Below are 26,856 nucleotides of genomic sequence, written 5' to 3'. Positions count from 1 at the left end.
AATAACACAGCAATAATCTACACTGAGTAATATTTCATTTGTTGTAGTACCTAGAAAAATTCAGTAAAACAGTTGTCGTTAAAGAAACTGTTTGAATAGTCTTCGGATTACGAAACACGAGGTACGCCTAACCATTTTGCGCTATCGTCGATCCTTGTTGATAATCGCAACGCAAAATCAGTTCGTTTGATTTACTCTACTTTTTTAGTTAAACGAGGCTTCAACGTCAATTTATCGTTGCGCGAGCGTTAAACTTTCGCAACAGTTGCAAGAAAATCTAGCAACGTAACGATAAAGAACAGCAACGGATACCAGACTTTCCGGTAACAGCTGTAAAACTAATTTTCATTTTCTACCTGGAACTATATTTTTCGATCGTGTTAAAAAATGAAAATAGTTAAGAACCGAGCGATAACCGGAATTAAAAATTTCCCCTCGGTGTAAAGCAGAGCTTTGCGGAGCGTGAATCAATCGAATCGTTGATTCGTTCATCCTCTGTTCGTCTTCTCAAAGGTTAAGATATTGCGACGGAAGTCTTGGGTAATCGGCACCGGTTACACCAGAGTCGTATTTTAAGCCGGAGCCCTGAGGGCGAAATAGCCTTGAAAAAAAAAGTATTGCTCAGTGCGACAACAGGTGTTTACATACAAGCGTTGCAATGCCATGCAGGTAACGAGTAGAAGCAGCTGATCGACGTAAAGGTGAACATTTTTTTTTTTTTTTTTTTTCCCATAAAATCGCTGTATTAATATGAATCAACAAAAATTAACTCTCTCGTAATAAGTCGGACGGCTTGTGTTCGTAGCGGAATCGGTTTGAAGTTAAGCTTGTTAATTTCGAACGTAATCTTGAAAATAAACGGCAAGTGAAACGACGACGAGAACAAAACCACGAGGATGAAAAAAGAAAAAAAAAAAAAAAACTACACCCGCACATATCTCATTCAAAGAGGAAACAAGAATCCGTTGAATAATCAGGATAATAAATAAAATTAACCACAGGTAAAATAATTTACTAACGTATAACCTTTACAAATAAATAAAATAAATAAATTCAGTCCCGATACGATCGGCAGCTGTTTCCCGAAAACGATACGTAATCGAATTCACGCGCGATATATTCATATGTATATACATATAATATATATACACATATGTACATACCTTGCTTGTACTTGAGTGTATATGCAAATTCGAGCTGCGGGCAAATAGCCTATTTGGTACATAAACATACGATGGCATAATCGAAGGCCGCCTTAGCGAACGCATAAACGCGTGTATAAAGGCTGCAGATAATGCAGAAAATGACGTTGCATTATATATGCTGGAATAAACGCGCGGTCTCGTTTTTATTTTTACTTTTTCGAATTGTACTTTTTTTTTTTTTTATTTTTTTTTTTCTTGTTTCCGTTTGTTTCCCACTTCCCCCTCATCTTCTCATTTCCACGCTTGTTCGTTCCCTTTATTCCCTTGTAATTATCACAGGCGAACGAGAAACAATGTTCGTTGAACGTGTGTTAGAAATTCAAGTAGTGAGAAAAAAAAATGAAATAAATAAATAAATAAATAAATAAGATAAACAAAAAAAGAATAAAAAATCCATCACTGGTAATTCGGATACGAATTGAGGGGAGTGAAAATTTTCGGCGGTGTAGAAAAAATTGTAAGACGACGGGTGGAATAACAATGAGAAACGGTACAAGACGTAAATAGGAATAATATATGTTTCCTGAATCTTAAGAACCGCGAATCCGTGCATCTGTGCAGCAATAAATCCAATTGTCATTCCGTTCTCCCGTTTGCTTTCCGCCACCGCATACTCTCGCTCTTGTGTCTTACCCGGGGGAGGGGGTGGGGGGGGATAATTTAATCGGTATGGATATAATTCGTTGTATCAGGTCTGCGGTTCGAGTCGTGAGAAGATAGAAAGAAGGGAACGAAAAGGCGAGGGAAAAAATATGTATTCTCGATACACTGAAACGTGCCGAAACGGTATGATAAAAGAAACGTTACGAGTGTGGGAAAACTGTGGGAAAAGTTTTTGTCGTGAGTAAAAAAAAAAAAAAAAAAAAAAAGTTTTCAACTTGTACAATTGTGTCAATTAATTGCATGGAAGAATAAAAAACTTTCAAAATTCGATTCATCGTTATGTTAATTGTAAGTTTCATTGATCTTCTTCCTTCATTATCCTTTTGGTTTTTTGTCTCTTTTTTTTTACTTTTTAAGTCGTTCGTTATTCGTTTTTATCTTCGTTCGTTCGTAAGGAGGAAACAAAGAAAAATAAATTTAAAGAAAAATATGAATGAAACATACACGGACGGAAAAAGTTTTTCAGGTACTATAAATACGCATCTTTGCATAATACATATTTGTGTGTATAACCAATTCACGCGTGCGAAAAACGTGCGATATTTTTTTTATATTTCGTTCCTTCACATCCTCTGTCTTTCTTTTTTTTTTATTTTTCCTTTTTTTTTTTTTTCTCGACTGGAAGAGAAGTTACGGAGGACCTTGTCCGAATCATCCATTGACTTTACATACAAGTCACTGTAAACGATATACGCTGGTTACTTCGTTCGCTGATCGTTAAACGAGAATTGCGTCACGTCGTAACGCAATATTTGCGGGGGCGTCTTGGAACGCTGTATCTAATTATGGTTATGCATAGTGTAAAAGAAAAAGAAAAACAAAGGCCAAAAATTCCGTACTCGATTAGTTGCAAGAACGAGGGGGGAAAAAAAAATAAATAAATAAATAAAACGAATGACAGAGAAAAAAGGTCGGTAATTCTTTGCACAATTAGTTGGTAATGAAACAATAAAATAAAACAAAAAAAAAAAACTCGGAAATTACTGGCTGTATCATAATTATAAAGATTAGCTGTCGCAATTACTCCGTTCAACGTCCAGAATACCGAATTAATATGTACCCAGACTTGTACTATTCAACTAACGAGATTATTCACAGGGATTATGATAAATGATCGGAGTACAAAAGCGATCGAAAACGGTTGTGAAAAAACCGTTGAAGAAGAAGAATAAACCAAATAATTCGGACACTCATCCATCGCTGATGAATTTTACGGTTGTCTGATATTTGGCACTTGGCAAGATGCGGAATTGAGAGGTTAAGAAATTAAGATTTCTTAGAAGTATCGAATAATAAGCTAACGAGAGAACGGCTATCTACAAAGATAGATCTAAGACGTGGACTGAGTTGACATTCTAGACAGACGTTATTATACGGTCTTTGACATTTTTCTTTACAGCGTTGCCAACCTTGGAGAAATTATTATTTATAAATTATAAATTAAATAGTTCGTTGAAGGAAAAAAGGAAAGCTGTTTTCTTATTAAGATATATTGTCGTTTAGCCGGGAATCTGAAGAAAATCTGAAGATCGCTGACGAATTGTCAAGAGTCGCAACACGAAGTATCTAAATGTGATCCGTGAAATCGAAACAACAGACCAAAAATCAATCAATTGTGAGGTTCCAGAGTAAATATGAACCACTTAGATAACGTGTGCAATTTTCAAACTCGCTTACTATTAAAAATAAAAACATATCAGTACGAGTAAAAGTTCCCAATAATATATTTGTAATTATACTTCAGATTGTAGGACATAAATCTGACTGTTTTACTTCGTTCGGTAATTATCATTAGGTGCATTACAAGGCAGAAATATTAAATATATTATGTGTTTCTGTATTCATTGATTTTCAATGTCACCGAGTGGAATGTCATTTTTGAAAATGAGAAAAATTAGGTATTCCCTTGAAGCCATTTAAAGAATTCATTTGATATAATAGCAGCACGGTTGTTTTATAAACCGAAATCTTGTTGCAAGATAGTGAGTGTCAGTGAGGCTAAAATAGACGTTATGCTAATTGTACGAAATTCGGTTCCTCGTTATGTCCTGATGAATATATTACAAAGGTTAAAGTCTGGCGTGAAAGAAATTCTGTCCGGTAGTCAACTTCGGAAGCAGGTATCCGTCCGATGCCCGGATAAAAGACTTGCGTCAATGTACCCGAGTGTTTTTTTTTTTTTTTTTTTTTTTTTACGGTTTAGGATGAAAACTGGTAATCCTTGTTTCTTCTATTTCATCTGCCCGATCGTCCTCCAGCCCGGCATTTACATCTGTATCGTTCGACCGGAACGACTTGATCTCGAGACGAAAAACTTCGGTGAGGGTCAAAAGTGATATGCGTACGCGGTAAAAACCTCGGAATAGTGATTTTCCTAAACAACTGAAGATCTGACTCGATTATTACGGAGTATTTAAACACGGATTACGATAGAGCGAGAGAGGAAAAATGTGGATGGGTGAAAATTTAGGAGAATCAACAACAGCAGAGACTGCAGAATTATGGAATGGTCGTATAATTGATGAAAAAATATAACAAATTGATAAAAAATCGTGGTAAAAATTAACGCCAACCTGGCCGGAAAAACGTCCAACTTTTAAATGCTGTAAGTTTGTGTAAATTGATCGTAAAACATTGAATAAAAAACGATTTTCAAGCTGAAAATCTCGGCTTTGAACTCTATGTCTTTTCAGATTTGGTCTGTACGGATTGTTACTCGAGTAATCCAATATTTGAGTCATTTATGTCAAATTTGTAAATTAAACCTCAAACTTCGCACGGTCTTGTGCGATAAATATTTTTTTCTTTTTTTTTTTAGATTTTCAAGATAATCGTTTCACAGCTCGGAGTTTCCTTTTGTTCTCGCCAAGTTAATCAACGTCGAAAGAAGTCGTGACCGACGAACTTTGACGTTACACGACAAGTTAGAAGATCATCGTACCGGACGTTTTATGAAAACAGACCGAATCTCTGAATTTCACCTTGTTGAATCTTTGATAATAAATTATCCGTGACGTCGCTGGAAGACTTGCGTGAACATTTAAACTTTACCACGAATGAACTTGCAGAAAAATGGCGATCGTATTTTCCCGGATTACTATCTTGACGAAAAGAGATTTCACTGAAATATTCTGTCCTATAAATTATTCTTACATTCTTCAATACCAAAGATAGACTCGAGACAGAGAGAATTTTTTCACTTTTTATGTATTATCAACGTTCTTCCGAAATTATTTGTTCTCGCGTTGATTACTCGAGTGAAAACGCGTACAAACCAGATCTCGAAAATTGAGCTTAAAGCCGAGAGCTTTAGCTTGAAAATCGTTTATGATTCATTGTTCTACGTTCAATTTACACAAAGTCAGAGCCTTTCAAAGGTGGACTTTTTGCGGCAAAAAACAGGGCGGTAGGGGCGTTAATATTTTCCACGAGTGGATATGCAAAGAAACGTCAAGATTAAAAAATTTCGGATTATAAAACACCGAACTACGGAATGACGATAATTGTATTGAATCAAAATACAGAATCGCCAATATGTAGTAAAGTCAGAGTAAAGAAGACGTGAAAATGAATAAAAAACGTATCAAGCCGAAACCCGAAATTGTCGGAATAAGTACTTGAACATGCTAAACCAAAATACAGCATCGTCAAGAGTTAAAAATAGAAAGAAAAAAAACATTTCGAAGTATCGAAATCGCGAATATGAAACAGTTAAAACGAATAAAATCGAAAACGTAAAATCGTCAAGATTTTCCCACGCTTAAAAATATTCCCTTAAAAAGATTTTCATCTCCCTAACAAAATTCCACAAACATTTCGACCCCGTAAATTCCACGTTCATGTGGTTATTCAACTTTGTCGCCCCCACCCTAAAAAGCCCCTGGTTATTTGGATGTAGGAAGAGAGGAGTCGATAGGTTGATTAGACTTTCGTTTTTCAGGGTGATTCGGAGGTCGACGAGTGGCCGACACGATCCGTTAGGACTGTGAAACAAACAAAAAAAGATAAAAAAAAAAAAAAAAAACATATTCCATGAAAATCGTAGGTGTAGAGAGACGGTGGTGGTGTGACAACAACGAGCGGAGGAACTCGCCGGAGGCTCAACTCGGCTAAGAGCCGATGGAAGGGGTGTGTATGTATGAATATATACATATGAAGGTGCCGTTTGCAGTTAAAAACCGTCGTGCGTTTCTGATTTCCCGAAGAGCCGCCGTCCGCAGATCGAGGCTCAGCACCGATCGATCATCATTCGGTAAAAGCGTTGCTCGCAGATCGCCGGCGATCGAAAGTCTTCTCCTGGGCGCCTTACCCCCGGACTTCGATTTGCCAAGTTCTTAGTCAGCCGCGGCTTTGGTCCAGCATTCGAACCGATCTGCCGATCAGTTTCCTCTCGACAACTGGCCGGGTGGGAGGTGGGCAAATTTTCGCCTTGCTGAGCTGCGACGAGAGGATATACATTGCAAGTACTCACGCACCCAGTTTACGGTGGAACTTTGAATTTCCGGGCGAATTTATGTCGAAGGAATATTAGTTGATTTTACCGGTTTTCGCGAAACTCGAAAGATTATTTTCGAATCGTAATACCTGCCAGTGTTTTCCCGTTCCCGCAGCTGTGATTCGTGAGTAAGTATCGTTACGTTTCTTTCTTTTCCTTCTTCGTGTCTTTTGTTTAGACAATTTTTTATACCCCGCTTCTTAATTTTATTCTTTCAAATATTTTCGGTTTTTCCCATTTTTTTTTTTTTGTTGTATCGTTGTAACGATCTGGCGGACAATTAGACAATTCCTTCCAGACGGAGGGAAAAAACCGATATCGAATAGTTTAATAAATTATCACGTTAACGATGTCATAATCGACACGTATCTCATTAGCGCGAGAAGGAGAGAAAATAATTTCAATGCAACTTCAGTCTATTTTTTTGAAATTCTTTCTTTCTGCTTCTATTCAGCTACCCGAAACGTACTTTCTCAGTTTTTTTTATTTTTTACATTCGGATAAGCTTGAGTGTGATCACGTTGTCGAGAAACTGAAATTTTTTTATTGACAATTTACCATTCTTCGTGAGAATACGGTTGCTGTTGGATATTTTTCCATTTAGTTTCAAAAGCTCCGGTCCGACACTATATAACACACTGTGCATCGAATTACCAAATTTATGAAATAAGGAGAGTAAAATTCGATAATAAAAAAATAGTATAATTATACTACAGTATTGAATCTAGTAGAAAAATTATCGATAAAGCAGAGCATATAAAATAACACTGACAAATTGAGTTTTAATATTTTGTTACCTACCTAAAATCTTCATTCCAATCACATTATCACACGTTTCAGATTTGTTTCGCTTCATATTTCATTTGTTCCATGTAATCCATTAGCATAATGATAACTTTGTCATTGAAAACGATCGTTGATCCTCTCACACGCTCACATAATATAATACTATTATCACGATCGATTTTAATGCACCATAACCTGTAAATTGAGAGTGAACGGAATTCCTAATAAATCTAATTTATGATCCTCCAGCAATGTGTGGGAGTGACTGAATCGCATCGCTTCCTATTTACTGTTTTTTTTTTTTTTTTTTTTTTTTCACATTGTCTGCGAATACGCATGCGCAAAGTACAGAAAATACCACTTTCAAGTACCAGGAGTAGAAAGTGGTCTTTTCCGTACTGCGCGCATGCGCTGTCCTAACCTAAATTTCGTGCTTCGTGAAAAAACGCGTAAAGTACTCTTGTTATACAAAGAATCGTGTAGAACAAGGAAGCTCGCGTATTTGCAATATACGTCATCGGCTGACTCACGACTCGTCCCGAAAAGACCAAGGTTGCCACCTTGTTACACAATATACTATTTCTTTTCCATTTGTCGAATGTTTTCGTATTCTTAATCCATGTTCTTCTTCAAAGAATCATGCAACGAACGATTTAAAAGAAGATGCAAAACTCCTTACATATATGCAGCTATTAAACTGTGCGGTAATTACTGTAATTATAGTTTGATCCTTGGGCGGCGGAATCGTTCTCAATTCTAGGATAGGCTATACAGCAACGGGTATTGAGTAAGAATTTGCGCATGCGAGTGCAGAGTTCGCGACTGCGATTTGTGTGAAACCCGTCATTACGCTACGGTCTCCGTGTAGTCTGGGTTAAATGATGATCACCGCTAGCCTGGAACTGTTTCAATCGGAGATCAATGGACCTCAGGTGTCCGATTAAGAGTTAGAAGTGGGGAAAAAAATGTCTAAAAAAAGTGTAGCAATGTTATTTCTGCGAGGATGAAAGTAAACGCGAATAAAAAAGCATCCATACTATCCAACAGAAATTCGAATAATGCAGGGTGGGGAAAACGGGCCCCTCAAGGAAAGAACAACGTGAGACCAATTTCGACGAAAGCAATTTTTTCATCCTTGGCCTAAAAATAGATCTTAAGCGTTATCGACATTTTTTTAAATCCCATTTGATTGTACGGAGGTCTGCATTTTGCCCGGCTCTCCCCTACATCGTGGATAACGATTTAAACCTGGTATTTACGAATCGGGGAAAATATTTGTTACACAGTCATGCGTTTAACGCGTTAACGGCATCATTGAAACCGACGAGTTTTCGCAAAGAAATGATATGACGCGGTTTGAAAATTCGAGGCTTTTTATGAAATCAAAATGGCCGCTATTCTCACGCCTCGCACTTTATTTTTCTCTTAAGATCGTTCCCGGTACTCTCCGATCGTTGGATTCTACTTTATCCCGTGCAAAATGATGGCAAGAATCGTTCGGCTACGATTTCGACCGCATGCGAGAGCCTCAGGAGCGAAAATTCGGTCCGCGGAATTTCATTGATAAAATCATGCGTACTACATGGATATAAAGGATCGAATGTTGAATTTATTTATCATTTAATTTGAGTTCTTCGGTAAAACATGTCTTGCCGACATGAATACGTGATTGGTCAAGTTTTTTGCCATTCGCTCGGTATTTAAACGTCTCCTATCCATAAACGTTGGAATTTGTATATCAAACATCAGAAGCACACTTAACCTGGGACGATTACCGAATCCGTATGAGGAAATTATGTTTGCGGACAATCATCGGTCTTTCAATACAGTACATATATTTACACACCTGTGAAAAGTTCTCGATCATTCATAATGTATCGGCATATTATACTTAGCAACGGATCCACGATCACGGCCATGGTTCGTGTCATTTGATTTTAAGATTCATAACTGCTACCGTCATTGTCAATGATTTGCAGAACGTGTCACTCACGTTTAAACACCGTGTTCATCGTTCGGCTTTGCGCGGAATCCTAAGAGCTAGCGTTAATTGCAAACAGAACTTTCTGGAGTCGATGAAGTGGAATAAAAATTATTGCAAAAAAAAAAAACAGAAACCTCGCGTGGTTCTTGCCCTCCTTCGATCGTGAACCTCCTATTCAAATCAACCAGTTACACTTGGGAAATTAAAATTCCACCGTCAAGCCTGGCATAACTTTGGCTGTCGGATAACTGTCGCAAATAACGTCTTAAAACGAAGGTTTTCTTACATTTATGTGTTCATTTGAATATAATTATGAAATTGAAAACGCTTCGGGACCACCTTGTGGATCGTATTTCTGATTAATTGATGCGGGCAAAATTTAACCCCGGTTTCAACCATTATTTACCATGTCACGAGTTTAGGTCGTTGATCTCAGAGCTCGACTTTGATTTTTATTCGTTACCGAAAATTCCGGAAGGATAAAGTTCATTTGCGAAAGAGCCTGGCCTTGATCAACGATCGAGAAAATTCGGCAATCTTTAAACTTCCCCCGATTCCTATTCCCAGGTTCTTCCACTCGCACTTCCGTCCGTCGTTTTTTAACGTCGACCGCAATTTCACATTTAATAACAATTACCGATAATCGTTCGTCAGGAAGTAAGATGCCGCAAAAGCGGTTTGCTGGTGCGGATGAATAATTGACTCGCGGTGATAAAATAATGCGAAAAACGGTCTGTTAATCGACTCGCTTTGTCAGAACATCGTTAACAATTTTCTGCATTGCCGCTGCTTTCGAGTCTGAAACCGCAATAATCACGCAATAACGGAAGCGCGTTAACGCCGATAGCGTAATAAACCGTCGGAGTCCAGCCTAAAGATATAAAATTATAGAAGAAGGAAGAAGAGGTGCCGAGGTTTCCGACTTACCGTAAATTACTGAAAGCGTTGAACAAATAAAATTTGTACAATTCCACGCTGGCGACGAGATTTCAGATTCTCGCCATAACCGTTCAATGTCAACCTTCAAAAGTTGCGGAGATCAGGGATAAAAGTTATTTCGGATAAAACAGCCTTTGCATTTGTTTTTTTCTTTTTTTATGATCGGCATTCGTCACAATCCGTTGAAGTTTTAGCCACGGTTAATTAGATATGCGAGTCCGATTTATTTCCATCGGATGATCTGCATTTTATCGAATCGTTTCACTCATTTTACTTTTCATTTCTTTCTGCCTCTTCTTCCTTTTCTTTTTTTTTCTTTTTTTTTTTTTTTTTTTTTATATTTATTTATTTTTTTTTTATTTAGCTCTTTGTTTGTTCCCAATGACGCGTTCGGCTTAGTCGAATTATATATTATACCGCATTGCTGCATACATTTACATTTTGAAAGCTGCATTCGTTGGAATCTGCATAAACGCAAGTATGTGTATAATATATTACGCGCATATCGTGCGTGAATTGTTCACGTACATCGTGATCCAAATCACCCGAGGAAATCCATATTTCATTCGGATTTAAAATTTCAAATATACCGTTCCGCGATTCGAAGGTTACAATTATATTTTTAAACTCCTTATCGTTCACGCTTCCTACGATATTATACCGGTGATATTTGCAACTTACATCGAAGATCAGGGTAAAGGATAAATTTTCCATCAGATATGAAAGTTAAAAAAAAAAAAAACATTTCCCAATGTTTTGTTTCAATAGAAGGTGTAAAGAAATTTATGTCAGTTATAACAAATATAGATTGTATACAATATCGATCGTCAATATAGCTTTGTTTCTAAGATTCATTTTCATTTTCTTCATACTCTCGCGATTCGAAGATGAAAGAACTGATATTTCTGCAGACCGATGAGAAAAATAAAACTCTTAATTTTAACGGGTGTTTATCAGACTTGGTGAAAAAATTTCGTTCCACTTAACGCTACAATAAAACTTTGAATACTAAAATATACATATAAAAATTAAAAGCCTTCGCCAATTTCACGACGAGCACGGCAGTCGTAGTCGTAAATTCAGTTACAGTACTTGTTTAATAAATTATAACATCAACGCAAGATAATGTGCAAAAATGAAATTCAGCTGACTGGATTAATAAATTCATTTAATTCGATTCTAGAAGTTTGCATCAGGATATCCCGGAAGTATAAATAAAAACGCAATTGTTTCTTCGGCGAAATATTTGATTGAGATTTTGGTGAAAAATACAGCTGACTAAATAATCGATAAGAAAATCGCATGTCGATGCATTCCCACGAACAGATGAACGCGGTTTTGATCAACGTCATATTACAGAAAATTGTTTTATTTTTTCTTTTCTTCTTTCACTCTCTCTCTCTCTCTCTCTCTCTCTCTCTCTCTCTCTCTCTCTCTCTCTCTCTCTCTCTCTCTCTCTCTCTCTATTTAATTTAATAATATTTTCATTAATTCTAATGTATTAGCTGTCAAGGTTAACCACATCTACGAATTACCATTCACCCATAATATATCAAAGCGATAATTTCTTTCCGGTGACATTATACCTACATCTGTTCGGAATATTCCGATATAGATAACGACGAATGACGTTATTCCGATGTAATAGCAATACCGGAATGATAAAAATCTCAATTTATGCCATCCACGCAATCTATGAATTATACTATCGTTGACCAGCGGACGAACTTGTTAAAATTTCTGTGTAAAATCACGGAATTTGTTATTTTTTCGTTTTTTTTTTTCTACGCGTCCAACCACTCACTCAGTGGAAAATTTTAATAACAACCAGTGGAATTTCCCAATTAGAAAATTGACACGACGGTAAAGAATAGCGGTTATCGCGGCTCTGTATAATTTTACATCATTTTTTTTTTTTTTTCTTCAACCATTACATGTTTGAATTTTTTTTTTTCTTTCTCATCTCATCAGCAATCTTGGAAAAAATTTATACACGTACGCGCGTACATATTCTCGAAGTATACGAAATGTCAGTGCAGCCTTTGCGATTCGGGGACTGCAGTTGCATCAACGTTGACAAACTTTTCCAAGGACGTGGCAATGAGCCTTGTCTCGAAAAACGTTGACGTCTGTGGAGAAATTTCACCATTCTTCGAGTAAACAAAATTCTAATCCACGCAATCTGAACACACATACTTTGCAATATCGTGCAAACTGGAAGTGTTAAGGGGGGAGCCTGCTTTAGAGGCTTTAAAAAATCGGTTTTTTCGAGGATTTTTTTGGGAAGGAAAGAAATGTCCGATTAAAACGAAACTTTCAGGGTTTATTGTTATGTATTTCAACAGTCTTCTCGAATTTTTTCATTAGGATACATGTCATATTATGCCTGGTACAAGCATTTCACCGAGGCAAAAGGTGCAGGTCGCAAATTCCATCTGAAACAAAGAACCCAAAAAAATTTTTACTTCTCAATAGTATAGCTTCTAGTTAAACCAAGAAAATTCAACAAAAAGTGAAAAATTCAACAATTTTTCGCAAATTAAAAAAAAAATTCACTTTAGATTGTTTAAAAAGTGGGTTAATCTTGACTTTCTTAAGATTTTTTAAGTTCAACTAGAAGAGAATATCATCCCGAGTAGAATGCAATTTGTCTCGTTTCGATAGGACGTTTAGTTTTTTCCCTATCTTTCCCGCCAATTAGGAAAAATCGTAAAAATGAAAAACCGAGAAATCGTGCGTCAAAGTTTTCGTACATAAAAAATCGTAATATTCTTGAACTTACCGCATTAATATGCTAATCAGCGATTCCTGGTCCATAGAGTCGCCCTCCAGACTCTTCAAAACACTGGTTCAAAACTTCAAAAAACTGGTTCAGACTCTTCGAAAAACTGGTTGAAAACTTCAGAAAACCGCTCGTATACCTGCTCGACGCTTGCTCACTATTTCTTCTGTAACTCCGGAAATATTTCGAATTTGCGTCTGAAATTTTAGGGACACATTCTTCGATAGTTTGGAAAGACATTTATGCAAAAAAAAAAAAAATAGATTTTTTGAAGCCTCTAAAGCAGGCTCCCCCCTTAAACAAAGATTAGCCAACCGATTCGGATTCGGTGAATTTATGAATCAGAGACAAGGTTGGAATAATAATTATTGACGCAAACAGATGTCCGATAACGTGGTGACAGATTGGCATTTCGGTTATTGACGAATCGTAAAAATCGAGAAAATTTCCGAGCTGTATCGATAGTGCGAAAAATTCTTCGTACCGTTGTGCGAGAAATTACGTGTTTTTTTTTTTTTTTTTTTTTTTTGTATCAATGATCGCACCGCTGTCGGCTTATCGACACGAGGCTACTGTTCAAGAATTAACAAGCTTGCTTTTCTAGTCCTAAATGAGGTACGAATAAGTAACGACGTGAAAATAACTGGGGCGAATCAAATTTTACGCGTAGTAAGAGTTTCGAGTTCGAAGATTCGTTGCCGCGCAAATTGACGAAGCAAATATTTGGTAAAATATACGTACAGAAATAGAAGAAGTTACAGATACGATATTATAATTTATTTACGTTTGTCAAGTATTTTTTCCCACGCATTATTTATTTATTTTCTTTTTCTTCCATATATTACCGGCTGGCCTTGGCAAACACAAAGGTTTACGTAGGCATTGTACAAAGTTGTGCCATTCTCAGTGTCAGGTATAGATATAGCTGTAACGCGTAGTTATGCCTGCTAAAGAATAAATATCATTTCCATAAGTGCGGGAATTAAGGAGAGGCAAAGTAAACAGGCGAATTTCAACTCACCGAGCGAAGGTGAGCCTACTTTCGTAAAATAACCAAAAAACCTACGAGCCGAGTAACATTGTTTATATTATCATACGGATGAACGAATACAAAGCGGTAGGTGTAACAAGTAGTCTGAAATAAATAAGTAAATAAAAACGTCACAGACTTTTTTTTTTATACGCTCTAAAAAACAAGTTACCTGCTTGATTGTTTTCGAAAACTGCGCCGTACGAATTGAAACAATGCCTTGCATGTTGACAATCATGAATTTCGCATAAACGCAGCAGAGAAAAAAAAAAGATTTCAATTTGCGCCATGCGTTTGAATTCCATTCATGAAATTCTTCTGTTTTCGAACAATACTGTGCAATATATTATTTAATTTGAAAATATTTTTTCAGCTAATATTCGTAATTCGAATCGATCCCGTTCTGTGTTTCCGTTCGTTTTTTTTCTTTTCTTGTTTGTTTTACATCACCCGATTATTAACTCAACAAAATTTGACTGATCAGCGAAACTATGGAGCACCCAGCAAATGCTCCATTTTTCAATTCGATCGGAAAAATATAGTTCTAGGTAGAAAATGATAATTAGTTTTCTAGCTGTTACCGGAAAGTTTAGTTTCCGTAACTGTTCTTTCTCATTACTATCACTGTTGCTAGATTTTCTTTTTAGATTCAATTTTTCTAGTTACTGTAACGAATGAAATTTTTCTCAGTGCATCACTTCACAAATTTAGAATAAAATTCCGTCATTGAATTGTGTCCTGTGAAAAGAAAAGAAAAAAGAAAGTTGAAGCATCGTCGACAATTCTAAAACAGCCGTGAATCATGACGTAATGGCGAATCGAAAATATGACCAAAGATTAATTGACGTTTACCGATTTTCAGTTGATCCGGGGATCCGCCGATCGAAACGAGAACGACACGATGTCGGGAATATTGGAATGGTACCGGGACGTGATGTACAACAAGAATGGTGAGCATTCAATAATCCTGAATCATACGTCTGTCGGCCCGAAATATTCCTAGCCCGAGTTGAACGATCCCGTATCATTTCCTCTACGCGGTTAATCGCGCGTGTATTTTCGACAATAATAGAATGATAATCAATTCCGATAGAAAATGAAAGTAGGGTCTGATCAATCGTTGAACTCGACCGAGACGTGCCAGAAAACAGAATCAAAAATAGGACTCAAGCGAACGTCGATTAGTTTTTTACGAGACAAGTCGATCGGTTACACTTACCGAAGAGCTACACGCTCAAGAAAGAAAGAAATGAAACAATCCGAAATTAATTTGCAAAATCAAAGGTGCTTGTTAGGTAACTGAAATATTCGTTGGAAATCATTTGGAAGAATTGCAAATTACTCGAGTTGTTGGAAACCGTCTTGCGGTAAACGTAAAGTAGTAATTTTTCGAAAACCGTCTAGAACGAGCCAAAGTCATTTGAAATCGTTTGGTACTCGGACTGGGAATCATTGAAAGTCATTTGACAAGGTAAACATATGTAAATGACTCGAAACCGAAGTCGATGAGCCGTGACGATTGATGTCCGACTTCCAATGGATCGTCTCAAGTTTTTCGCGTCCACAATCATTTCTCACATCAAAAAACTTCCTCTTCCTGCAGATCCGAGGACCAGCGAGTGGTTCCTGATATCCGGTCCAGGTCCGATAGTGACGATAGTGGTGACTTACATATACTTCAGCGTATGGGCGGGTCCCAAGTACATGAGGGACAAGAAACCATACTCGTTGAAGAGCCTGCTCCTCGTCTACAACTTCACCCAAGTACTAGCGAGCATCTACTTGGTCTACGAAGGCCTGATGTCCGGATGGCTTTACAACTACAGCTACACGTGTCAGCCTGTTGATTATTCAGAAAGCCCAGAAGCTATGCGGGTGAGTTTAACGATCCGAAAGCCGTTCGATGACTCTCGTTTTCCTATCATCGCTCGGTCCCAAGCCCCGTCACCTTGTTGCAAGTTCAACGTCGCAAGCTCACTCTGCGCAAGTCGCAACACCTCCGGAAGGGTGGTTGATTTGTAATCTTTTTTTTGTTTTTTTTTTTTTTTTTTTTGAGATGTCATTGGAAAAATTTGTGACGAAGGTAAGGGAGGGCCAAGGTCCGAGGGGCCTTCTGGCCCCTTGTACCCGTTCGATGGAGGTCGATTAGCACACAATTAACAATCGGACAAAATTATGCTTCGAAACCTCGACGAGCTTTCGACTGGCCAGCTTCACATACACGCAATACTCACAGCCAAACGCGTTGCGAAATTCAATTCTAAGGTCGTCGACCACTACTAGTCACGATTCAAATTGTATCGCAAATAAATTACAAACATTAGTCAATCATCGTACACGCTCTCCATCCTGGCATTGTTTCCAATTCAGTCTGCAATAAGAAACCGAGGATCCGATCTCTACACGCTTCAGTTTCCCTTTCACTTCGCAGAATTTTCTATAGTTCGAACGGCGGATGATCTTCGATGATTCGCGTCATCTTTGACTTGTTTATCATTGGTATTCAAGTTTCTGAAAATGAAACGTGACAACGAGCAATTTGAGATCATTTCTTATCGATCATAGACACATTCGTAACGAACAAGTTATACAAATTGTGAACTTGACAAGGACCAAGCCCGACCACTGCCTTTTGCATTCCAGCGTAAACTTTTGATCAATAATCTAGGAGATTAAATTTCGGCTGGCTTCTCCGGCGTTTGGTACGAATTGAAAACACCCGTGCACTGAGAAAATTTCATTTGTTACAGTAACTAGAAACATTCAGTAAAACAGGTATGTTTGAATATCGTTGGAATTAGGAAAAACGAGGTACGCGTGAAGATTTTGCGCTATCGTCGATCCTTTTTTGGTTATTGCAACGCAAAATCAGTTTCCGAGGTTTACTCTACTTTTTTAGTCAAACGAGGCTTCGACGTCAATTTATCGTTGCACGAGCGAGTTAAATTTTCGCAACAGTTATCTATTAGTTAGGAAAACTAATTATCATTTTCTACCTAGAACCATATTTTTCGATCGTGGTAAAAAATGAAAATAGTCAAGGACCGAGCGGTAAACGGAAGTAAAAATTTCTCTCATCGCGTGAGAAAGTGATTTGGGAGTGGGAACCTGGGCTCAGATCGTTGGTTGAATGTTCCAGATGGCGAGAGCGGTGTACCTCTACTTCATCTGCAAGCTTGTCGAGCTTCTGGACACCGTGTTCTTCGTTCTGCGAAAGAAGCAGCGACAAATATCGTTCCTCCACGTTTATCACCACGCCATGATGCCGATGTGCGGATGGATCGGCGTCCGTTTCGTGGCCGGTGGGCACCCGACGCTCCTCGGTGTGATAAACTCGTTCATCCACATAATCATGTACTCGTATTACATGCTCTCGGCGATGGGACCGGAAGTGCAAAAGTACCTCTGGTGGAAGAAGCACCTTACGTCGATGCAGATAATACAGTTCTGCATAATATTCGTCCACAACGCCCAGATGATGTTCAACGACTGTAAGTTCCCGAAGCAGCTCACCGTCCTTCTTCTCCTCAACGCCTCCGCCTTCCTCTACATGTTCGGCTCGTTCTACGTTAAAAACTACATGAAGAATGTCTCGTCCAACCCCCAGAAGCTCGCGAAAAACGTCAACGCCGTCGCCAACGGCTCGTCGCAAGCTCTGAAGGCCGAGTAAATGTCGTAAATTTAAAACGTCCGGCTTCTTTCTTTCATCCATCTTTCGCATCGAGCGTTTTTCCGAGGTGCCGCAAGCTTCCGGAGATAAATTTTACTCGAAAATTAACTCCCGGTTATGGCACGTTAAGAACAACGGATGCTCATAACCGTTGACAGTTACTGAATATTTTTAAAGATTAGTTTAGGATAGGTCAAATATGATAGATAGAAAAAGCCTAGACATCTTATGTATTCTAATAGACATTATCGACGAATGATGAACTGTACTTAAATTATAGAGCCTGAGAATTTATTCGAAACATTATTACATACAAATTAGGCTCGCGGAATACATTTAGTTTTATGACTTTATTTTCATCATTAACAATTCTTACATTGTACACTCAACACTGATAACGGTACCTTGTAGATATACGAGTATGATGACCTCGTGTTATTGTAAAACGAAACTTTTCTTGTTTTTTTCTTCAAATTAAAACGCGTCATTTTTTTTTTTTTTTTTTTTTTTTCTCACCGTGGGTCGTAATTTGTACGTAACGATAGGAATATAGAGGATCGGTAAAGATAACGAAATGACCGTTTCGAAAGTGAACAATTAAAATGTAAAACTAGAACTCAAAGCAACGATGATCGTGACGGTGATAATAATAATAATAATAGTGATAATAATATTGTAATTGTACATTGTGTAACAGGTACCGTCTAGCGGTGTTCGATGCAATCTAAAAATAATTTGGAGACAATTAAATTTCAATGCGAGGTACGTCAGGTTGATGAACCGTTTTCTTTCAATCCTATTGAAAGTATAGGTTTTACAAGCAAAGGAAAAAAAGGAACCAACGGGCTTGTAGTTTTTATTATACCGATACATTGTGTAATATTTTCGCCAATCAATATATTTATTTAAAATGTTGTACATATATATATATATATATATATATATATATCAATAACTAACAATGTGTTATTTCTGTACTTTACCATGTGTTATACATATATCAGATAAAAATATTTTATAATAAGAGACCGAAGAGTTATCGTCTTTTTAGTTCTTCAATTAATTTTAACAACATTCGAATGATTGAATGAATGAGACAGGAGAAGAAGAAGGGACAAAGAATAATTGTCGCTGAACAATATCTTTGTTGCATACCGCACAAATCGAACCGATTATTAATAATTATTCAGACAGGCTGTGTGACACTTCGTAATGTTTCGAACGGGAAATTCTACACGGAAAAAGCGAGCGTTGGGGAGATTTAGAGGGAGGGGGAAGGTGGGGGAAGGACGGAAAATGACGATTTGCGTTTTTTAATACCGGAAGTTGAAGTTCGTAGGTCTGACTGTCTTGACCTTTCAACGGTGAATACTGAATACGTAATCTTGCATCGATCGACTTTCTACAAGACGTTTTAAAACGAACGACGCTGTGCGTGGTAAAAAGAAGAGGAATAAGAAAATGGAAAAAAGGAAGAAAACATGATCTCGGCAATTTTCAACCCCACGGAAACATAACCCGTCCAAAAATATGTATAATTCGCAAGTTCTCTTTATGAAATCGTGGTTGTAAAAAAAGAAAAGTACGCTGAGAAAAAGATCAATTGTTACAGTAACTAGAAAAATTCAGTCAAACGGATATCGTTAAAAAAACTGTTTGAATATTGTTGGAATTACGAAAAACGAGGTACGCCTAACCATTTTGCGCTATCGTCGATCCTTTTTTGTTTATTGCAACGCAAGATCAGCTTGTGAGGTTTACTCGACTTTTTTAGTTAAACGAGGCTTTAACGTCAATTTATCGTTGCACAAGCTTTAAACTTTCGCAACAGTTGCAAGAAAATATAGCAACGGTGATCGTAACGAGAAAGAATAGTAAGGGATGCTAGACTTTACGGTAACAGCTAGAAAACTAATTTTCATTTTCTACCTGGTACCATATTTTTCGATCGTGGTAAAAAATGAAAATAGTTAAAGACTGCGCGGTGACCGGAACTAAAAATTTCTCTCAGTGTAACGTGAAAAGATCCGAATTTCCGATTTAATCATCGCCAGTTCTAATTGTTATTGATAAATCACAGCAACTAGTTATGATAATATATTACCGATATAATCGCCAAGTATGTTGATTTGGACGATGACGTTACGATGATACTTGAATATGTCACAAAAAGTGAAATAACGCTATATAACAGCTATTCGGGTTTGTAGCGATAGCTTATCAGATTTTCTTCCGTAATCGATATACGTTAATTCACTAAACGCGTCGATAATTTATTGTTAGATTTATAAACATGCATGAGCAGGTACGTTGAAATTTAAAACACGGCGGTTTTCATCGCTCTGTGAAATCGCCGTAGCTTAGTTGGAAAAGCTAAAAACGGACGGCGTTTTTATGTTTTTCCACAAGTTCCGAGGTCAAAAGACGTCCAACAAACACCGCAATTGCGATGCAATAATCGCAGGGGAAACAAACAAGTCTGATTTAAATCGTTTCAATTTCACATTACGATTCGTTCGACTTTTATCCCTCTCTGTTCATCTATTCATTGTTACTTGTGGAAGATATTTCAATTAAAAAAGTACACGGTCCAATTTTCTCATTTCCACATTCATTTCCCGGCTCGACTTTATTCGCAAATTCGAAAACAATTGTTCCTAAGCCTTATTCGACGTATCTACCGAGTAAATGTTGTCAAAATTTACCACTCCAACAATTCAACTGTAACATTTGTTTCTTAAAACGATGCAATTTCCATGAGATTGTGAAAAGGGAAAACAGGGGACGAAGGTCGTTAAAGAATAACGTATTTCGTAACGAGTTACCGGAAACTGGAGCGAGGAGGAACTTAGCTTGGAAAAATAGATGATTATGAGAAATAAAAAAACTGTACAAAAAAAGAAAATACTTTTCCGCCGAGGCGCGTTGCGCTGTGAAAACTATCGAACCTTGAAGAAGTTTCAGCGAGCATCCTTACATAAAATCCACGCGTCAACACGGCACAAATTGTAATTAATTCCGATTCGATTGTTACGCCGATGTGGCCGGTAGCCCTTCCAGGGGAAATCGTTCGGCAAGAGCGTCGCCGAAGTGTGTGAATTTAATTTTTCAACAGTCATTAATCGCTCGTGAGTTATAGTCGTACGAACTGTCACCTGCCGTCTGAACGATCCGCATAAACGCGAATTCTAATAGTTGTGACACGATAATTTTGCGATCGTTGCTCGACTCGCGAGATATTTTCCGCACCCCGATTGCAGACCGCCGACTCATTGTCAACGAGAAGGAAGCAACAGTCCGAAAATCGATTTATAGGCAAGAAAAAAATGCACATAAGTAATGTTAAAATAAAAAAAAAAAAAAAAACAAACGACGCTGGAAAATTTCCTCAACGTCAGCGGATGATGCTTGTGTACGATGAGTCGCGCATTACGTCGAAATTTCGTTGATTTATTGTAAATTCGCTGCTTATACCGACGCGATTAAAATATTATAATCAGGAGAGAGCCTGGAAACAAATAACGTACGACGTTGACAAAACTTACCCGTTAATGGTCACGATCTCCCGCGCCGATGATCGATAGATCGCGTCGCACGTGCGTAGATAGAGATTTACATGCGAATTCCCCTCTCCGATCGATTCCGTTTATCATCATGACTCGCGGATAGATCGTCTGGGGCTGGATCATCGAAGCTCGACGTACCGATTACGTGTCCCAGAACGGTATTAAACGCAAGCTTCTATTCCCGGGCTAAACGATCGGCAAATCCCGGACGGTCATTAATCCGTGCATTCGAGTACGCGCATAATTTTAAATCGCTGTAAACACAATGGTCACTTCATTTTCTCCAGGCTAAACGACACCTCAGTCTTGTCGAACACTTCGCGGCGGTTGGGTGGGTCTGGAGGGATTTTTTTTAAAAAACGGAAACGTCAATCGCACCTGTCGCGTCGGATTTTAATGATTTACTTGCTCCCTCTCTCTCTCTCTATCCCTCTCTTCCTCTGACTCTCTCTCTCTCTCTCTCTCTCTCTCTCCTACTTCGAAATCTGAAAAAGTGATACAGAACGAGAAAAGCATACTGCTGAGGATCGAAGCAACGACGCGTCTGTTTCGCCGAATGAAAATTAGTAAAAATCGAAACAGCCAAAGACTTCGGCGTTCGTTCCGTATTGTTTATCCCCTTTTTTTTTCTATATCTTTTTCTTTTTTTCATGTTTTGACAGTTCTTTTTCTTTATGTGCGCGTGCGCGTGTTTTTGTTCACTTTTTCTCGCAACGATTGTTCTCATCATTCGAAAATTCGATTGTTATTCATTTCTTCAGTGTATGTTCGGTGTTGGGAGTGTGATACTGAAAAATGGCAGCCATCATCAGAGCCTTATTGAACGGCTATCACGCGTTCAATGTTGAACTGGCAGGTAATTATAATGCATGATTATTGGTTGGTGGTTTCGTTCGACAGCGATAGAGATTGTTTGACCATAGTGATAGATAGAAGAAGGAAAAAAAAACATAAACAAGAATCCTGATTCGCGGATCGCGTTCGTCGATTAACCGGGCGGCGGTTTTGTCAATGATAAATATATCGTACTTTTTTTTTTAAAACAACACAGCTTTTCAGATTTTCCTGTCGATGTAAGAAAAATAAAAACAAGACATTCTATCCGATCGTACGAAAAGATGCGGCCTCTATCGACCAGTGAAATTGATTTTTGTCAAGTTATTAGTTGCACTGAAACTTCTGATTTCCGATTGTTTTTCATCCGCTTCTGTTCATCGTTTCAAACAGAACTTGGAGACGTATTTTTATGAATTTCCAAAGTCGATAGAGGCAACCTTCTTGTGATTGATAGAAAATCTTGTTTTTAATTTACAGATATCCGGGGGAGGGATAAACCGTAGTCTAAAACGAAGGTGGGTATGAAAACCTTTCTTGCAGGAAGCATGAAAATTCCGATCAAACATATTCACGACAAATTCTTGTTCAATTACCGGAAGTGAGGATCACTGAGTGATGAGTAAAAAATTACGACAATGATAGTAACGATAAGATGAGAAATTAGCAGCGTAGCTTTTCATCGTGATGCTATAGAAATTTGAATTTAGAATTGAATTGTTTTAGAATTTACTAAATTTGTACCCAAGTTGAGGATTTTGTCTTCTTCTTCTTTTTATCTTCCATAAATTTTCTCCAAAGATCCAAGAACGCAGTCATGGTTTCTCATTGGGTCACCTTGGCCTATCCTGGGCTTGATGTTTTGCTATATTCATTTCGTGCTGTCCCTCGGACCGAGGTTGATGAAGGACAGGAAACCGTTCAACCTGGACAAAGTGATGCAAATATACAACGTCGTACAAATATTAGTGTCAGCATACCTGCTTTACAAGGTAAATATGCTAAAACTTAACAAAACAAAAGAAAGTCAGATCAATTCTACAAAAAAAAAAAAAAAAACTAAACAAGTGCGAATAAAACTCGCGCCCCGAGGGTTCCGTACTAACTAAATTTTTTTTTTTTTATGTGATGTAACAACAAGTTAACTATTTTACGACTTTTTCCGTTACTTGTGCTGTAAGACCTTGCTTCTCTCCAAATTTCAATATGTGACATAAATTTCCGTATCTTTCGATTGCGTTGACTTAGAAGCGTGAATTTTTCACACCTTCAAGGGACCGTAGATCTGAGTATTTGATATTAATTTCAATTTGATACCTCTACCCGTTCCTAAGAAAAAGGGTCTTGACAGAAGGACGGATGGACAACGAAGTAATCCCATAAGGATTCCGTTTTTACTTTTTGAGGTACGGGACCCTAAAAAAGGACAGAAAATCGTATATTGTGTAACGAGGAAGCAGACTCCATCTTTTCGGGCCGAGCGTAAGTTTGCAATACGAGTAGTAGACGAATTTTGCAAATACGCGAAAAGACCGTTGCCTCCTTGTTGTACACGATTCGTTAGATAACGAGAATATGTTATGCGTTTTTTCACAAAGCACGAAATCGAGGTTAGGATCGCGTTATGTCAGATTTGTTCGCGACAGCGCATGCGCGCAGTACGAAAAATAATACTCTCAACTCCTAGGATTTAAAACTGATCTTTTCAGTATTCCGCGCATGCGCATTCGCATACTCACTCGACCGTCATAGAAACGGATACTCTGTTCACGGAATACACGCGTCGAAGAACGCGTTGTATAAAAACTTTTTTGCTTTCTTTAATTTTCAGTTTTTGACCTTATAACCGCGCAATGCTTACACGTTTAAGTATTACGTATACAACGAATTATAACCGCTTTGTCCAAAAAGAAAACAATAATAATAACGAAGAGTTCACGGTTTCGCATAAGAATTTCCTGTTGTTTCTTTCGCGCAGATTAAAGCTGGCAAGCTCGACGTTTGCCAGTCACACTCCTTACTTGGACGAGCTTCGCATACATGCGTGTATGCTTGGTTGACAGTTACCAGGCGTATTATCCAATCCGTAAACTTCACGATACCAAGTTATTCGTAAGAACGTCTCAAGGGTAATTTAACAAAGAGCGAATCAGTCTACATTCGGACGACTGACGTTAAATTTTACCGACTGACATCAATTGTCTCATAGTTGACTATTGGTCATGAGACAGATATTGATTTACGAAATTTATCCTGACTTGCATAAACGCAGGCGGCCCTTGGCAAAATGTATTTCGAATTGCATACACGCAGGCGGATTATAGCAAAACGTACTCCGGATTGCCTGACCGCAGGCGGTTTTACTTTACACAGTAACCGAGTATACAACTCAGGTTACATCGGTTTTCCCAGCTTTTGCGTTCCCACTTTTTCAAATTTTTTCCTTTTTCAGGCACTCACTCTTGCCTGGCTCTGGGAATACAGTTACGTCTGTGAACCCGTCGACTATTCGAAGACACCGAAAGCAATCGAGGTACCCTTTTAGTTTGAAAACGAGAAAGAAAATAACTTGTCTCACGTCAAACAACAAGAGGTTTGAAAATCCGTAAGGTCTATGAATTTCACAGATCTCGTTTGCGAGTGCAACGATTCTGAAACAGTGTGCAATCTGAAAAGTTTTGAAACTTTAACAAGAGCTTTCTAAACCTTTGATTCAACAATTTTCACTGCTTTGATAATAAAAAATGCATTTATATGATTATGTTGTACTTCTCGATCGGAAAGGATAAATTGTACACCAAAGAACACACGTTTTTTATTTTTCTTTTTTTTTTAACAGATCGCAGCGACTGTATGGCTCTACTTCATAGTGAAGTTAATAGACTTGTTGGACACTGTGTTTTTCGTCTTACGGAAAAAGCAGAGCCAAATATCGTTTCTTCACGTTTACCACCACGCCGGAATGGTGATAGGTACATGGGCTGGGGTCAAGTTCCTGCCAGGCGGACACGGAACCTTTTTAGGTGGGTTTTGCTTCTCTCCTTTTTACATTTGGTTTTACAATGAAACTGACCCCCTCTTTCCATATGCCCGATATTTCCAGGAGTGGTGAATTCCTTCGTGCACATAATAATGTACTCGCATTACCTCGTAACATCAATGAAGACCAGCAAGCCGTGGTGGAAAAAGCACATAACGCAACTGCAGCTGATACAGTTCGTCATTATACTGTTTCACTTCCTGCAGCTGATGTGGGTTAAGGACTGCGGATACCCAAGGTGGACGGCGTTAATTTTCGTACCGCAAAACCTATTCATGATCGTGCTATTCGGTGACTTTTACTACAAGACTTATGTGAAGAAACCGGCTGCCAAGAAATACCCGGAACAGAACGGCGTCTCGAAGAAAAAGAGCATTCCCAACGACAAGTTCAACTAGCTCGGAGCAAAATCTCCGAGACTCATCCTAGTATGTCTATATATAAACGTCATCCTCGCCTTGTTTCAGAAACTGAGTACGTAGTCATTAATTTGTCGACATAATGATTAAAATCAAATACCAAATACAGAAACAAAATGATAAAACTGAAAAGATATTGTACAACCAATGCAAATGTGAATGAATGTGAATTTAATAATAACATTGACGAATATGCACAACCAAGACACAATTTCTTTTCCAGTGATACATCTATAGAGAGAATCGCTAACGACTAAACGTACGGTCCTCTGTTATACTTTATCTAATGCTCATACCTTAAAATTCAAGAGCAATTGTTTGCCGGGGAAAACAACCGTCATTGAACGTAGTCTCAAAAATTTTCACAGTTGTCGCTGGCAGTTGTATTCGATACCGAAATTTATGAAAATTTTTGAGGTTATATAAATCGCGGCGAACTGTCATGTCGTCTGAATTTACGACGGTTGGTAGCCCTGGCAAACAACTGTTTTCGAATTGTAGCGCGTGCGCGTTAAATTTTAGTAAACGTCGGACCATGCACTCGTTAGAAACTCACCCTTTATATATGTATATATATCAGTATACCTACGTTATAGGTAACGATATACATACATGTATCATTGTAGGTGAAAAATTAAACAATTCCAGTATGTGGAACGACGAATAAATTGAATTGAAAACGGTTTTTCACTAACATGCAGTATAATGACTTCACGGCTATTCATTGTTCAGGCAAACACCGAACGGTTAATAATTTTTGACCAACCGTCAGTAACCTAAAAAATATACATCGCTGCAGCGTTGACAAGATTCAATGTATCGTCTCAACATTGTTCATAATTTATTCGAACGTTTGGCTCGTTTTCGGAATTGGATATGGCTAATGCACCGTGGGTTTCGTACTTTTTTTCATCCCCTTTACGGCTGTACCGTTGCCTTTACCATCGCTGTCGTCAGACGAACCAGATTTCCGGATAATTTGTTAAAAATATCAAAAAAGATGACTGAGAGAGAGGGTTTTTTTTTCACGGCACCGCGTCTATTTGACTATATTGGCAAATATTTGCGTCAGCTCAATGTCAATTACTCGAATTCTGCCTGGCTCCCTCGCGCAGCCCTTAAGTATGTGTATGCGTATGTGTTAATTACTGGTAATTTACAAAAAGCAATAAGGTGCGATCGTCTCTTTTCTTTCTTGACGCTCTGCCTTCCTTATAATTGGTTCATTTTTTCACACCTGAACGTTATGTCCAATGAGAGAATCTTAAGAGGATGAATGAAACATCACTAAAAAGCCAGTGACAACGCCATTCTACATGCAATAACGAATAAAAATACGGTAAAAGTTTTTTATTTCATGTTAGAATAATGCCAGGAAACGTATTCCAGCAATGAACGTTAATTGAATTACAGAAATACATTTGCTGGCGTTGTTGTTGCGTA

At 38.0% G+C, this 26,856-nt stretch overlaps 2 protein-coding genes and 1 long non-coding RNA gene across 9 annotated transcripts in view; 2 read left to right on the top strand and 1 right to left on the bottom strand.

Annotated features, from left to right (window-relative positions):
* Positions 1–2,134: 2,134 nt before the first annotated feature.
* On the top strand, positions 2,135–18,584 carry LOC124179895 (elongation of very long chain fatty acids protein-like). 5 transcript variants are annotated; one of them, XM_046564757.1, is made up of 4 exons: positions 2,135–2,156; positions 14,747–14,834; positions 15,488–15,759; positions 17,024–18,584. In XM_046564757.1, the coding sequence occupies exons 1-4, from the start codon at positions 2,148–2,150 to the stop codon at positions 17,552–17,554; spliced, it is 900 nt and encodes a 299-aa protein (XP_046420713.1). In that variant the 5' UTR covers positions 2,135–2,147; the 3' UTR covers positions 17,555–18,584. The 5 variants fall into 5 exon arrangements, with proteins under 5 accessions (XP_046420713.1, XP_046420712.1, XP_046420714.1 ...); XM_046564756.1 differs by lacking the exon at positions 2,135–2,156 and adding an exon at positions 5,973–5,996; XM_046564758.1 differs by lacking the exon at positions 2,135–2,156 and adding an exon at positions 6,060–6,491.
* LOC124179901 overlaps positions 12,477–26,856 on the bottom strand; it is a 123,395-nt gene continuing 109,015 nt past the window's right edge. The window contains exons 2-3 of the long non-coding RNA XR_006870169.1: positions 12,855–13,051; positions 12,477–12,507 (exon numbers count right to left, since the gene is read on the bottom strand). This is a non-coding gene — a long non-coding RNA (uncharacterized LOC124179901). The remainder of the gene's footprint in view (positions 12,508–12,854; positions 13,052–26,856) is intronic.
* LOC124179897 (elongation of very long chain fatty acids protein 7-like) lies at positions 20,667–25,613 on the top strand. 3 transcript variants are annotated; one of them, XM_046564763.1, is made up of 6 exons: positions 20,667–20,869; positions 21,882–21,976; positions 22,756–22,946; positions 24,407–24,487; positions 24,794–24,977; positions 25,058–25,613. In XM_046564763.1, exons 2-6 carry the CDS (start codon positions 21,916–21,918, stop codon positions 25,390–25,392), a joined length of 852 nt encoding a protein of 283 aa, XP_046420719.1. In that variant the 5' UTR covers positions 20,667–20,869; positions 21,882–21,915; the 3' UTR covers positions 25,393–25,613. The 3 variants fall into 3 exon arrangements, with proteins under 3 accessions (XP_046420719.1, XP_046420721.1, XP_046420720.1); XM_046564764.1 differs by lacking the exon at positions 20,667–20,869 and adding an exon at positions 22,435–22,472 and having other exon boundaries at positions 21,766–21,976; XM_046564765.1 differs by lacking the exon at positions 21,882–21,976 and having other exon boundaries at positions 20,668–20,869.

This window comes from Neodiprion fabricii, chromosome 4, assembly GCF_021155785.1.
Source record: "Neodiprion fabricii isolate iyNeoFabr1 chromosome 4, iyNeoFabr1.1, whole genome shotgun sequence".
Taxonomy (NCBI): Eukaryota; Metazoa; Arthropoda; class Insecta; order Hymenoptera; family Diprionidae; genus Neodiprion; species Neodiprion fabricii.
The sequence above is the reverse complement of the archived record's forward strand: the minus strand, read 5'-3'. Positions and strand labels throughout refer to the sequence as shown.